This window comes from Terrapene carolina, unplaced genomic scaffold (assembly GCF_002925995.2).
Source record: "Terrapene carolina triunguis isolate 2854851 unplaced genomic scaffold, T_m_triunguis-2.0 Scaffold62, whole genome shotgun sequence".
Classification (NCBI taxonomy): domain Eukaryota; kingdom Metazoa; phylum Chordata; order Testudines; family Emydidae; genus Terrapene; species Terrapene triunguis.
The window spans coordinates 57,996,399-58,012,295 of NW_020664413.1; the positions used below are offsets into that span (position 1 = coordinate 57,996,399).

At 42.2% G+C, this 15,897-nt stretch overlaps 1 protein-coding gene across 1 annotated transcript; it reads left to right on the forward strand.

Moving 5' to 3' along the window:
* The first annotated feature begins 1,860 nt into the window (after positions 1-1,860).
* LOC112111018 (T-cell-specific surface glycoprotein CD28 homolog) lies at positions 1,861-12,976 on the forward strand. Its single transcript, XM_024206276.2, has 4 exons — positions 1,861-1,924; positions 8,380-8,739; positions 9,018-9,136; positions 12,836-12,976. Exons 1-4 carry the CDS (start codon positions 1,870-1,872, stop codon positions 12,974-12,976), a joined length of 675 nt encoding a protein of 224 aa, XP_024062044.1. The 5' UTR covers positions 1,861-1,869.
* The last annotated feature ends 2,921 nt before the right edge of the window (positions 12,977-15,897 follow it).

Here is a 15,897-nt window from a genome sequence, read left to right on the forward strand (position 1 = left end):
CCAGCACATCAGGTGGCATCCAGGATGGGGGCTTCAACCCGTCACACTTGGGTTTTTCATTTTTTCCAAAAAAACTGGGCTCAGACAGAAAAGCCTGGGTTTAGCGACATGAAATTCCATGAGTTTCCACACTGATTATAGACCACAAGCCTCTTGTTAAAATTCTTGGACTGGAAGTGGGTATAGCAGCTGAACTAGCTACCAGATTACAGAGCTGGGCTCTGAATGAAGTGTCTCGTCCCAAAGATCTTGGGTGCATGCTACCTATAGACCAAAGCAGCGCTGTTGAACTATCATCCCCAGCAGCTATCAAAAGTGAAAAATCCACAACCCAATTTTTCAGAAAATCTGGGGTTTGAGGGTTGCTGTCAGCTGACTGACCTCTGTGTCGTGAAGTGCCGGCAGCCTTTCAGCAGGAGCCGGCAGCACACCTCCTTCCTCTACAGCGGTCAGCCCAGATGGAGCCAGGCTGCTCCCTCTTATACTGGTGTTGCACTTCGAGCATGCCCAGTAGGGCCATGGGGGTGTGGCTTTGTCAGCCCACACTGAGGGGTTAACCCCTGCAGTCCCAGTTCCACACTCCAAAATTCACATCTAAGGATTTCAGACATTCTTTATGGAGGATGGTAGAACGCATGCTAGGTCAGCTGCTTAATGTAAAGTTTAATATGAACTCAGGAATCAGTTTGATTAAGAGAAAAGGCATAGCACGATATTACTTTTTGCCAAAATATAATCTCTCTCTCTCTCTCTCTCTTTCCTTAAATAGTGACATATTGTAGCTTGGAGTCCATTCTGATGGCGTTTTGAGAGGGAAGTCAAGGCACCATAGGCCAAACTCTACCCATGGATACAGATGTTCACCTCCTATAGATGTCAATGAGAGCCATACACATTCATCCATAGTATATAGTAGATTTTGGCTCTGTGATTTGTTCTTTTTCTGTGCAGGAAATAGTTTAATATTAAAGATCTCAAGCAGCCTGACCGTGCTACTATTATGCTGGAGGGTATTAATGGCTGCCACCAAGCAGGTCTTTGATCTATTAGACAATCACAGACCCTTACTTCAGATTAAATGGAAGGAGCAGTTAAATACTCCTTTATGGCATGATAGCTGGAAACAATAGGAGGCTACTACCATAGGCACAGGGTCATCTAGCAAAGACTGAGCCAGGCTCAGCTGTAAGAGGGTTCCTTTTAAACTGGTTGCAAACCCAGATGCTAGGGCATTGTTGGCAAGCTGTGTGCATTAGAGGCAGGAATCCAGCAAGTTGTTATTGTGGCCTTGAAAGGGGCAGAGAGACAGAGCTTCTCGGCACACAACTGATTGGAGGGACAGACTTGGAAATAGTAAGCAAGGGAATGACCTGCTGTTTGTTTTAATCGACTATGTTCAGGGAGACGGGACTTTGGGTACAGTCTTTATAAATAAACAGGCTTGCATCAAAGTGTATATACCTGACTTGTTTCATCCAGTTCTGCTCATAACAGAAACAGATCTACAAGTGCCCATCCAAACACTGGCTAGCCAAAAGGGGCATGCTATTGAATGTTGGAAGGTGGGCTTTCATTTCCTTTAGCATAATAGAGTTTTACCAAGGCCAAACTTTTCTTTTAAGCAACAGAGACGAGACTTCCTAAAGATAAAAAGCTGAAGTCATCAAACAACTTAACTTCCGGTTTGAAATGTTGCCATCACAGTGGTTTCAGTCAGTATGTAGATCAAGTGCTCCTGAGGGGGAAAGGAGAGGAGAGAGAGAATGTGTGACTGACTGAACAGTCTAGCCCCACCAGGTTGGCTTGTGGTTCAGTCTTCAGATATCTTTGTGGGGGTGGCATCTACATTTGCAGCCCACCATTATCATCATGATATTCTGGATACTCGCTGCTCTCAGCTTCATTCAAGCTGCTGAAGTAACAGGTAAACCATTTTGATCTTTTCCATTTACTTTTCTGGACCATCATTAAGATGCAGGAGAATGCATTTCGATGTAGGTGACTAGTTACTGAAGGCTGATAAAATGGATTTTTGTTTTGTTTTGTTTTTTTAATCACAATCTTCTCCAAATTGGAGCCTAAGAGCTTTTTTATTTGACTATTCTTTAGGTATGTTTTGGAGTCAGGATTTGTTCCCTGGCATATATCATACTACTATCATACTATATCATAGTTTTGAACATACCACTGCTACCTTGGTGGGTTCTCTTTATTTTAAATCTAAACTGTTTTGATGACTTCACTTCTCTCAGTGTATATATTTCTGTAACCTCCAGAGTTTCCAATGTGCAGCCCTATATTCTCTTGAAAGTTCACCCTGTATAAAGGGCTGCAGGACTTAGCCCTAAGTATACTTAGTGAGAATTAACAAATATGTAAAATGGATAAAAATAGAGGGGTTTTTTTTAGGACAATCAATGGGTTGTTGATGGTTGGTTTTTTTAAAAATAATCTATTGCTACCTACTGAATAATCAATTTCCCTCTGAAAACAAAAACATGTCTATTTGGGAAGCTTAAAATGTTACTGAATATTTTAAATCTTCAGTTGTTCTTTCTTAGCTTACTCTATGTCTTGTTCTCACCTCTCCTATGCAGTTTTAGTAGCTTCATAATTGCCACATCTTTCAAGGGGACACATTAGAATGCAAAGCAAGGCAGGGGATGATCGTTTTTGCTAGGATAATCTCAAGTCAAAGTATTGCTGAAATCGTTGGCCTGTGAATTCATGTTGTCAGCTCTTCTCTAAATGTCAGCATTTGTATATTTACAGGAAAAGAGATGAACAGAAACCTGTCCCCCTAGTCACATGTAGACCATTCTTACATTGCTGCTGTTGCCTGACAGAAGAATTAGAAAAAAGGAGTTAGAAACAGTTCTTACATTTTTCTGCAATTCTTTTCCCTGGTTAAAAATATTGTAATTTGCATGAAATCAAGATCGATATTGCTTCAGAATCCATCAGCTTCTGCTCCTTATTCCTCTCCTGAAGTTATAATTCTCTGTTTGTAACATCATAATTATTTCCACAGCAGGCAATGGGGTTGTCACAAACAGATGATTATTACTCTAGGAGTGGGGATAAGCAGCAGGAGTAGGTGAACAGTGGGGGGGGGGGGGAGGAGGAGAGGGGGAAATAATCAATGAGGTGCCAGCAGCTTTAAGCAAACCCTTTGAACTGCAGTATATATTAATGATACTCTGACACACTGCCGGTGGTCCGGATCCTACAGACACTTGCATGCTTGCTTAACTTTAAATACTTGAGCAGTCCCATTGGTTTCAGTGGGACTACTCAAATGTGTAAAGTTAAGCACATGTATACGAGCTTGCAGGATGAGAGCTTAAATGAACATTTGCCATAGGGTTCTTATCCACCTTGTCTTTACATTTAGATCCTCAGATCAGAGATGCTTAATAAATGGACATTATTATTGTTGAGCCAAATGCTGCAGTCCTTATATAATCCAAATGGCCGTTAAAGTCAATGAGAACATTGCCTGACTAAGGCCAACAAGACTGTCCCATTATTATCGTATTATAACACTATCTCAGAGAACTCTGTATGTTGACCTGAACCACAATCTTTGCATTAGTGTTGACAAAAAGGTACTTTTTTCTTACTTGTCTTTCTGGCTGAGTAATTATTTTACTGTAATCTAAGAGGCAGCTAGATTATTCTGTCTGCAGTGTGTGTTTCATAACCAATACAGGTGGGTTCTCCCCACCCTTGTACTACAGGAAATCTGCTGGCTCATGGTTTTTATGGGTTAAAAACTGACCTGTAACCCACCCAGGTTACTAGTACATAGAATGATCTCTGGTGTGTATGCACGGTGAGCAGTGGTTTACCAGACACTAGGATGACATCAACACATTTCCTCTTCTTCGGACAAGTTAAACAGACACCTGGGCCCTGCAAATTAAGAAATTGCGTTTAACTAAAGCAGTAGTGTATCTCCTGGCATTTATTACCTTTCTCCATACAGTACTTAATGTAAGGAAGGGGAGATTAGCAAGGGCACGAGTGTCTCATGATCAGGAGAAGTGGATCAGAGTAGGCTGTTTCATTTCAGGGGAAGCTGCATATCACAGACAGCTGGTTGAATTAGCCAATTAAAAAAAAAAGTAACAGAGAAAAGACCTTTCTAAGCATCTTGAAAAAGACTGGAAGTAGCTGAACAGCACAAATTGGTAGCCTTAAGTCAGAATTGCTTTTTTTTTTGTACCATATCTGTGTATGTTTCTGTTTATAGGTTTTTTAGCCCTCTTCAGTTTCCTCCCTTCCCAAGGCGTTCAAATGGGCCTTTTCTCTATTATGTTTATGCAGAACGACAGTTTAGCTGTTCAAAACCTCATCCCATATTCCTAACAAAGGCAAAACAACTATTGTTTTCAATATCTGTACTGTAAGGGGGAAAAGAGGGAATAAAATGATTTGCTTCTCTGGTCTACCAATCAAGCGTAGGACGTTTTTAATCACTTGCTGGCTATGCATGGAAAATTTTGGAAAAACAATTATTCTTCCTTACTTTTATGTTTTCTCTGGTTCTCTTCCTGGGTCACAATGACTTCAATGGAGTTTTACTTGCGTAAGGTGTATGAGATCAGAACGTCAGTGTTTTACAGTTATTAAGTATGGTTAAGATTTTTTCGTGATGAAAAGTCCTAGATTCTATTATAATATACATTTAATATGAAGAATGTGGTGTGAAATGTTTTATGACAAGGGATCTTACACAGTGCAACAGTTGCTTATAAAACCGAAGGCCCGATCCTGCAAAAGCTTATGCACGTGCTTAATTTGCTACAGAGAATGGTTCCACCCCAGACTTCAAGACTTTTATGAAATTGTAGATAGTGATTTTGCATAACTGTTGTTTTCTGGGCTGAGTAAGGCCAGGTGCAGTCATAGATGTTTATTATTAGGTAGCACTTACAACGGAACATAGCCTTTGGAAATAGCACGCATAGCCCTACTTATGGGAAACAAGTCACAAATGGAAACACCTACTAAATGTTTCAATGTTTTACCATTTGAACAAAGCCCAAGTGACATTGACAAGAAAAGTGTTTTCATGAATGCCAGATAAACCTGAACTATGCTTGTGCAGTGTGTTAGTACACCAGCCTCTTAGAGACCTAGGTTCAAATTCTATTTACTCGCCCAGATTCAGCTCCCGTTGAGGATTTATTCCAATCCTGTTCTGGTCACAGGTGACACAGGAGCTTAATGGGCTAATCTTACTCTCTTGTGGACCGAATATACATTTTGGCATGACTGATTTTCTCCAACAGACAGAACCACGAGAGAGGGATAAGAGGCCTTGCTGGAGGCCGGGACTCGGGTGCTTTGGTAGAGCTGCATGCTGAGGTCACACAACGCTTGCTTCCATTATGCCCCCATCCATGCACATAGCTTTCACGAGGAATAATTTGTTCCACATAATGAAAAACAAAACCGCTCAATCTGTTTAGGTGGTGGTGTGATTTAATAGAGTGGAGCCACCTGACAAAGCTAAGCCCGGTTCTCAGCTTGAACAAAACATCTGTAAACAGTCCTCATCCACTGACCCATGAAATACACTTTGCTCATGCTATTAAGGCATCTTGTATTCCATATGCTTGGCTAACGAAGAACAAGAACCTATGCTAACATCTAATCAGCATTGGAGGGCTCACGGATTTGGCGGCATGGCCAAGAAAGCAGGAAATAATTTTGGGTAGAAAGGCCAATAGATTTTAATCTCATATTGTCAGCAACACATCGCTGCGGGTGCAAAAATGATCCGATACTGCAGTTGAATAGGGGAGTTTAAGATACTTGGTGCTACATACCGCACATCGGAGATTAGAAACCAGCCTATGGCAGCAAAGCACCGTGGAAGGTTATTGGGCTCCCTAGAAGAATCTAAACAATGCCTTGAGGGGCTTGCCACAGTGATGACACTTCAGAGGGTTCCCCTTTGCCCCTAAGCAGGGCTGGCCAAAAGGATCTGGTTTTTCTTCATAAGTGTTTGTGACAGCGTTGCAGGCGTTTCTCTAATCGGCTAATGTTTTTGGAAGTTTCTGATCAAGGACACTTAGATGGGGAGCTCGCTGGGGCAGGGAGCAGCTCTTCGTTATGCATGCGTACAGCACGGAGCAAGACGGGACCCTGGCCTCTAGGCACTACTGCAATTCTACTCCCAATAAGAACATGTTACCCACAACTCCTTGTTCTCCAGTTATCTAAAAACAAGGCAACACTCACTCCCGGTAGGACTCGTAGGCAACAAACATGATAAATATAAAACAATTCTGCTAGTGTCTTGCACACTCCAGCCCAGGTCATGTATTGATTTTCTTGCTAGGTTGAACCACATTCGGCTACCATGTTTGGAAAAGGTGTTAAACCCAGGCTACAGTCAATGCTAAAACCTTTTACAAACAGCACTTAATTAAAATGGATTAGCTAACACATTTCAAAAGCAGGCAAATGAACCAAACATTTTTTTCCCCTAGTGGAGACAAGGCCTTAGACAGCCAAATAGTGCTCTCAGCTGTCTTGGGACAATGGGACGGAATCCAAAATCTGGACCACTTTCTGCCAGCCTACGGGGACTCCCTACTCTGAGTTAGTTTCTCGCTCTCCTTGGGGCAGGGCCTCCTGGGTTTTGCTGACACAGGAAAGTAGGCAAAGTCTGCAGCAATATGTACAAGTTTGTCTCCCCCGCACTAGTACGCACGGTGCTAGTCAAGCTGCAGCCAGGGGCCCCAGGAGAAATGACTGGAATCTTCCTCTCCCTTGCATTCTTCTCTTGCTAGAGAGAGGGCTCTGCAAAGCCACTATGCAATGCCTGCTCTCTTTCTTCTTCCTCAGAGAACACAAAGAATCAGAGGCTAGCAAACAGTTGGAGAGTGGCTAGCTTCTGCAGTAGTGAGTTAAGTTGGCAATCAAAGAACTAATGCTGGCTGTAGGGATGCCCCCATCTTACATATATTCAAGACTCCAGTTGGTGGGTTGTCTCTGTTGCCCGCCCAGATCAGTTACTGGCCAGCATGCCCTTTCCTTTCCTAGATTCCTCTGCATGTGTTTCTCTCCGTCCAAGTCCCCCATGTTTGCTCTACCCCTCCCCCAATGCTTCCTCCCCATCTCCGGCTGCTCCCCATATCCTTTTCAACAGATGCTTTCCAATTGCTGTTAGGCCAGTGAGCAGAGAGATCCTGAGAGCAGTTTCTGAACCCCTTCTTCTGCTAAGCCACTGGTGCTCCACCCACTTCTGTTCTTCCAGTCAGTCATCTGAGGAGTGGGGATAAGGTCTTCTAGACTCCCACTAGCTTAGCTAGGACCTTTGCCCCACTCCATTTATTCCATAGCCCTTTTAAGATGTTGAGGAGAAGGATAACAGGTTTTGAAGCAGAAAATTGGAGGGGGACATAAACTGAGTCAGAAACAGTTTCCCCCTCAGCATCCCCTGTGACTGTGCCCACGGCTCGGCCAGATAGAGCCCACAAAGGCCTCGTGTAAAAGATCTGCACAAAGACTTGTGTGGTCACACACCTGCACTGTTGTGAAGGTTTTGCTGTTGGGGAGAGTCGTTCCCCCCTCACTTCTTTTCTCTGCTCTCCAAAGGAGTGTAAGGTCTCACTTGGGAAGGACTACTCCCCTTAAATAAGCAGCCTTCTATGCAGTCCATTTCAGCGATTCAACTTCTTTTGGCACCTGGTAGTACAGAGAGACCCCAGTGACATGGGGGACAGAAAACACATCGTTCTTATGTATCAGGTTAATCAGATCAAGTAGGATTCTGCCTTTGTAGGAAGTGTATCTTCGGGCCATTAGTGTGATAAATGCCATAGATTTAAGTCTTTGTCACTATCTTATGGCTGGTCCACATAAGAGGTTAAGAAGTTACGACAGCAGCTAGCTAGAGGAATTTCTTTTAGCTCAAGTTGTAGAGGCTCATGCCATGCTAAAGGCATTAGGGTCAAATTCCAGTGATGGCCCAACTGGGGTCAGTTACACCATCAAGCTATTTGCCTTTTAATAAGGTTGTTCTTGGAACAGAAGGCATATGTATAACGGTGGTCCTCTTTTTTTGTTGATTGGTAAGCTAGATATTAAATACATATTTCAACTTAGTGGTGTCACTAGGACACTCGATGCGAAGGAATGAATACACTGGTGTGTCTACAACTGGGACAGAAGTTAGAGCTTCAGTATTAAATGTCACACTTGCAATCCAATTCAGAATGAACACACCCTTGATCACACTGGTAGATACACAGTCTCAGTGGGTACCGGTATTTTGAGCAATTGCACCAGCAGGACGTGATTTTTTTAAAAATCATATAACGTATTTTATAAATAAGTGTTTTTTTCCATCCTCCCTCCCAGAAAACAAGATTTTAGTGGAACAGCCGCCTCGAATCATGGCATTTAATGAAAATGCTACCTTGGCTTGCAAATATGCCTATAACGGAACTGGGAACGAATTCAGAGCATCACTGAATAAAGGAGCAGACAGAGCGGTTGAAGTCTGCTCTGTTTCCTGGAATGGTTCCTTCCATAACCATCATTCAAATAAAGATTTCAACTGCCTTGTTGCAGTTGATAGCCATAAAAAGGAAGTGAATTTCAGTCTTTGGAAGCTGAATACTGACCAAACAGATATTTACTTCTGCAAAATTGAGGTCATGTTTCCACCTCCTTACATCTCCAACGACAAGAGCAATGGGACTGTCATTCATGTGAAAGGTACGACACAAAATTATAATTGTCCAATATCCTTTTCCTTACATGTGCACCTTAACGTTAGAGCTCACAGCATTGAGGTTCCCTGTCAGGTACCTAAGGACTATTTCTCAGTGAAAGGCAAAATTCCTCTTCCCCCAAATAATGGGTCTAGCAACCTGCCATTTTCCTCTGATGGCCATAGAATTTACAGAAGAGTGTTGGAGCAAGGAGTCAATAAATGGAAATTAAAGTTATGGCTTTTATGTTCTCTGACGTTTTTTCTATTCTATTTCTTTAAGAGATGCTCTGCCAATCACCAATATTTCCACCTGCAACACCCTTTTGGGCTCTGATGGTGACTCTTGGATTTCTGGCTTTCTACAGTGTGCTAATAACTGCGGTGTTTGTTATCTGCTGGGTAAGAAATGAGTTTTTTTCCTTGCTTTATGTGACTCGGGTACACCCCCACCCTTCCACCCACCAGCTTTTGCCCGGCTTATACAGTCACCTTCCACAGTTATTGCCATCTCCAGTTTAAGAACAGCAATGGTTCTTCACTCTGGTTGCTTATGCTCATCCATTCACAGGAAACAAAAGCTGACTGCCCGTTGCACTCACATCAGTAACCAGGTAGGGAGTCAAGGCTCCATACCAGAGTCCTAACCCTGGCAGGACTCTCACTGGGGCTTTAGTAGGAGATCTGACTGTGTCAGAACTCCAGGCTCTCTCACTGTCCGCCCCTAGTAACACTGGGTTGGACTGTCCCCTCGCATAATAAAACCAACAGGAGAGGGGGCAGAGGCAGGAAAACAGCAAGAAGCCCCTTGTAAACTACTTCCTAGATTATTCTCTAGAAGGATGCGACAGACCATGGAGCTCACCTACAATATGCACAGGTCCTCTGGCTCAGCAGTTAGCCAAGCCCTTCCATAGGGCTTCATTTTGCCTCCGCAGCAACTCTCCCTCTTCCCCACCTTCCCTGGTAGTCTGACTCCACTGGACTCCCCCTGGCCACTACCCTGGCTGTAAGTTGTTCTAAAACAGGAGGAATCTCCACCATGGAGTGGGCAGCATAGGAAGGATAACGCAGTCTCAGAATCTTTTCTTTACAAATAACTATGGAGCAAAAGGGGGACCCCTGACACACCCTGGCTCCATCCTCTTCTGCCTGATTGGATACGCAGATCTGCAGGGCCTGGGAGAAAGGAGATGCAGATGTGGAGGCAGCAGACTTCCTCTTCTGTGCATGGATGTGTGTGGGGGGGGTATAGTCCCCATATTGTATAGAGTACAGCTAGAATATTTAACTCATGTGCAGGCTTGAATAGTGAATAGATAGGGGAACTCTCCTCCTTCCAGTCTCTCTCTCTTTTTAAATATATATTTTCAACTAATTACAAGGTAATCTGGCTGCAATTCCCTGACCCCTCCTTTAGATTAAACCCTACATTTGAGTACAGAAACCCAGTCCCATTGCCAGTCAAGGTCTCTAAATTGCATCATCATTGTCATACAGAGGCACAAAGTTCATTGCAATGATATGCAAGCTGGATCAGGCATTGCCATTAACAAATTTAAAACCAGCGAATGCTCTCTTCTCCCCCACCCCCATTGAAGAGATTTGCTCTGATTTTGTCATAGGAAAGCTTAAATGGTACAACTAATAGGTGAAATTGCTATGCAGCATCTATGCCTTGATGAAATACTGTCATTTCAGATCCATAATTTCGAGTCTGAATAATTTTCTCTCTATTGTTTGGATTTTCTCTCTCTTACGTCTCAGATACAGATTCTTACTAAGATGACATGCACTCCTACGGAGAACGGCAGTGTAGCATTCTGATTCTGTGTTGTGCTGGCTTCATCCATTTTTACCTGCTGCTGGTATCTTCTGAATAACATGTATTCAGAGTGCTGACATACTTACAATGCTGTTGGATGTAAATAGAGCTGGCTAATAAAGATTATGGGTACAAAAAAGCTGTCCACAATGATAGAATGAATTAGGGTTTGGCCTAGCTGAAACTGTGTTCTTACACAGTTTTTGACCTCTGTTAAGAAAAAGTTCTTTGCTCTCCAAAACCATCTGTCCTACACCTTCATCTTTGTACAGTGAGGCATTTATTCATGCTAGTTAAATATTTCTATAAGCCAAAAATGACTCAGACTTAGCTAGAGGATTTTAAAATTGTACATTTGTCTATCCACACACAGATGTATATATCTATGTTATAGATTATATACATGTACAAGCACACACGTATGTATCTAATCATTTATATACACACTGCATAGTTTATAAGTAATATAATTTACTTTTGCAAATTTGAATGAATGAAACTTGGTCACCATTTTAAAGTCAGAAAATATTAAAGTTGTTATAGTAACCTTAACTCCTCGCTGTGACACATCGCTAACACAATTTTGCACCTCCAAGGATATCTATACAACTCCCATCCAGACCAGTCAGATGAACACATGCATATCTGAGGGTAGAATTGCACTCACTGTATTCTAAAATATTATGTAGCAGTAAAGCAGTAATCCAAAATATTCCATCTGGGCCTGTCACTATTTGAAATTTAACATTTCTTCACTTCAAAGAGGTGAAAATAATCTCCTAACATTATATTTATAAGAGTGGGTTTAAAAAAAAAAAAAAAAAAAAAGGAGATTAGAACTCTGAAACCCCAATCTTCCTACTGCCTTCCCTGTGCACTTCAATTACTGCACAGTCCAAAGGACACAACTGTGGAACTCCACCGTGAAATACCAGCATAAAATATGTAACTAACCTTCATGTATGTTATTCCATAGAACTGATATTTACTGCTCAGCTGAGTTGCTTATAACTCCAGATTGAAGGCCTCTCTCATATATGTATATATAAATAGGCATACCTACACACTTTACATGCTTTTCAGGCAAATTGTTCTGTACACTGGCCTTCAGCGAGGACTAGCCATTTGGAAACCTGAGCAGACTGAATTGTGTTTGTGTGTGTGGGCACATGCATGCACACACAAGAAGATTCACAAGTGTTTTGGAAAAATTATACTTTTGTCCTTACTAAAGTAAAAAATACAGACTTTGCTCAAGCTGTTGAAAATATTTCAAATGCAAGAAATTTCAGCAAAAAGATGTTTTTAGCAAGTTACAACCATAGAATTGTGACAGAGGGGAGGCCCACTGCACAGTCACTAATTCACAAGAGATTAATTTAGGTAAGAATAATGGTCTAGAGGATAGGACACAGAGCTAGACTGCAGAAGCCATGGGTTCAGTTGCTTGCTCAGCCACAGACTTCCTCTCTGACTTCAGGCAAGCCACGTAATCTACCCTGTGCCTCAGTTTGCTATCTGCAAAATGGGGATAGTGCTTTCCTACTGCACAGGATTACTTTGAGGCAAAAGTCCATTAATGAGTGTGAGGTACAGTGCTCAGGGCCAGATAGATGAGAATTCTATCTCTGCTACCTTCACCCCTCAACCAGCAGACTGCAGATTGTTTGGGAGATGGAGGACAGGGCTGCACAGTTACATACAGGCAGGAGGCGTTTTCTGCCACTCTTATTTTGTTGACATTAGTTATTTTTTTAAAAAATTCTAGTTAGAAGCTAGGAAAACCCCTTGCTGACTGCACTTGCTTTACTTCTGCTGAGTCATTCCTCCATCTAAGAAGGTGGTTAGAAGAGAAGTAAGAACACAATCTTAGTTTACAGCATTCACTACCAGGAGAACTCTCTAATACTATAGCTTTCTCTGCAGGTGGGCTGCTGGGCCACTGATAGGCGAGGAGGGCAAATTTCGCAGAACATTTTATCTGACTACTCATGCTGGTTTTTAGATTAATTTATTTAACTTTAAGCACTTGCTTCAGTGCTTTCCTGAAAAAGCCTTGAGGAATAATTCTGAGTGGTGAATATGTTTGATAATAGCATGACCTGCTTGGACAATTTATTAATTGGAAAGGAGGAAAAACGAATCAAGTCCTTTATTCATTTTGAGCCCAGCTTTAAGAAACACTCTGGACTCCATGCACAAAGACTTTTTAAAAATTATTTAGCCTATGGAGGAAAATCTAATTGCAAAAATGTTTTCATACTTCCCCCCTGTAGTGGAAAAACAAGAAGAACAGAATCTTGACGAGTGACTACATGAACATGACGCCACGCCATCCTCCTGGCCCAAAGAACAAGCATTACCAACCCTACGCACCAACTCGGATACACACGGAATACCGCTCTTGGGAACCATGACTATCTGCTTACCAAGCTGCTAATACCCCTGGTGTGCTTTTACTCTGCCACGTGCACTTGGACGTGAAAGGACAGCCTGCCATTAGTTTGTCATATCTGTTATATTTGATGACATCATAGCAAGTACCGGTTAAACTTTAATTGATGCTGTGTAAAAGTAGGTTGTTTTCTATGATGGCTGAAAACTAGCTACAACTCATGTTCAAGCTTGATGGTGGGTAAGGGGGAAAGATAACACTGGATCCAGTACAGGGTATATTGTTCACCGTTGCAACTACCGATCTTTCCCAATCACTTTTGCCTTATATTGAACATTAATTTCTAGTTAGAAGTATGTTTAACTTGAAGAATTATAAATCTCTGAAATACAGCCCTAATTGGTTACCATTAAATATGGTACCAAGCAAACTGTTGATGCAAAAATTGGTCCCCTCTCACTTCAAAGAGGAGAACCCAGTTTCAAGTTCCAAACATATGTTTAAAAGAATAGGAGAGGGTTTCAGCTGCAGGGAAAAGTCAGCAGTGAGGCCATGTGGACTATTAGATTATTCCACAGATGGGCTGTAATGACAGATCCAGGACACTCAAAATCCACTATACATTAAATGTGCGATTGTTAAGTTCTTAAATTGGTAACTGTGTAATATTTGTAGGGGGAGAGGACCCCCTATGAAACAATTTCATACAGTGAGAAAGCAATCAATCTGCAAGGCAGGTCTGGAACAACAGGGGATGAAGAAAGATCTGCAGTCATCACGAAGAGAACCCTTTTGAATTATGTTGGCCTACAACAAGGAAACACCAGGACTTGGCCAAAGTCATAGGAGAAGCAGGTGAGAAAATCCTCATTAGAGCTTATGGAGGGCAGATTTTCAAAAGTGGGCCAGATTTTTGAGTGCTCAGCACACACAATCGGGGCCAGATTTTTAGCTGCGCTGAGAACCCAGTGTGCATACAGCATGCTGAGCTCTCCTGAAAATCTGCCCATGTAGTCTGGTGCCTAAATAGCAGCTGAGCTTTTTTCAAAATCTGGCCACAGTTGAGTGATCAGATCATTTGAAAATTTGCTCCTAAACACCCTATCATTGGAGAGGCTGAGTGACCTCAACTCCCATTGCAGTCAAGAGGAACTGAAAGCTCTCAGCACTTTGCAGGCGATGTTCAGTACCTTGAAGGATCAGGCTCTAACTGGGGCTTACTGTTCTTATATAGACTTTTCTCTAGGCATGTTCCATGGAGGAGTAAAACAAGGGCTAGAATAAAACTCGTTCAGTGATTTTCATGTGGCATGTTTCTTTTAATGATGATTCCAAAACTGCAGTAGGGTCAGCTCAACACAAAAGCTATTCCCAAGCTTAGAAGAAGAGGTTCCTTTATCGGTTCCCTCCAATCCTTCTAGAGCTGAGCAAAAGACAGAATTTCTGTCCGTGCGAAAATTCTGATAATTCTACATTTGTTTTTATCTTGAACCAGAACAAAAAGATCCCTGGCTTCGATCTTCCACGAAGCTTATGGGCAACCCTAAGCCACCTCCACACAAACCATGGCAGATGCGGATACTTGATGCACAAATGGAACATTAAAAACTCTCCAGTGTGCGACTGCGGTCACCCAGAACATACCATGGAACATATAACAACTCAATGCCTGATTCAGAAATACAAAGGAGGCATCACAGCAATATACCCCGCCACTCTTGATGCAATTACCTGACAACCACCTAAATGTAAAATTATAGTTGTTGCTCTATATCTACACACCAGCCATATAAGAAGGAAAAAAATTTGAAATATCAAATTTTTTCACACAACAGAAATTCCAAAAAAATTTGATTCAGAAATGGAGAAACAATCCAAGTCAACATTTTCAATAGAAATGCAATGTTTTGACATTCCTGACTCAAAATGTTTCATTTAATTTTGTTGATCTGACTGGAAATGCATAGTTTTAAATCAGTTCAGCATTAAACTGCATTTCCTTACAGAGCCACATTGCCTCATTGGAATTCAGTTCAGGAGTCTGATGCCCTTGTTCTCAACTATGGACCAGGCACCCTGGCTGGACTACATCTCTCATGATACAACAGCAGTAATGTGAGTCCCATGACAGACTACTCAGCTTGGTCAGAGAGGAGATAGTGTTGCATCATGGGAAATATAGTCAGACCAGGGAGTCCAACCCATGTGGGGGAGGTCGGGGGCTGGAGGCAAACGCTGAGTCCCATGAGCCAATGCAGCACAACAGGGAAATGCAGTTTAATGTTGAACTGACGCAAAATGAAACATTTCTGGTCAGTTTAATAAATAGAAATATTCCAGTTTAGGTTGAACCAACCCTAATCTAAATATTTTGATTTGGGTTTCCAAAGGGAAGGGAAAAAATCAGAAGTTCAGGAAAACTGAAATTTTCCTACAAAAATTATTTTTTTTTTGCAGAAATTGCATTTCCTGTCAGAAAATCATTCTGACAGAAGATTCCTGATCAGACTTAATTCCATCCTGTCTAATTTAAAACTATACAGGGTTAAGTGCTTGAATATACCCCAAGGAATAATTTTGTGCTAAATTCCTAAATTTTGTGCTAATAAGGGAGTGCATAGGAAGACCCAATGGGTCTTTTCCTTCTTCCCTTCCTGGGCTGGATTGTATCCGTGGCAGGAAGCACGTAACTCCATTGTCCCAGGAGCAAGGCAAGGCAGGAACTGTGCTGAGATGCTGAGAGTCACAGTCTGGTCCCTGCTTCTTCCTTGTGCCATGGGAGAAGTGAGCTGTGCCACTCCTTTTGCTGCCGCAGCCTACTTTCTCTCAGTGCACTGGCTGGTACCTTGGGAGGGGTGGAGCCACCCCCTGCCTCTGCCTTCGCAGCCTGACCACTCCCTGCCTACCTGCATGGATGGGGGGAACCGCAGCCCAGTGGCAACT

Excerpts from the sequence above, each read along its gene's own strand:
- LOC112111018 (XM_024206276.2), top strand. The coding sequence starts at position 1,870 with ATGATATTCTGGATACTCGCTGCTCTCAGCTTCATTCAAGCTGCTGAA. Across the intron at positions 1,925-8,379 it reads TCAAGCTGCTGAAGTAACAG|AAAACAAGATTTTAGTGGAA; the intron begins GTAAACCATTTT and ends CCTCCCTCCCAG. Across the intron at positions 8,740-9,017 it reads GACTGTCATTCATGTGAAAG|AGATGCTCTGCCAATCACCA; the intron begins GTACGACACAAA and ends TATTTCTTTAAG.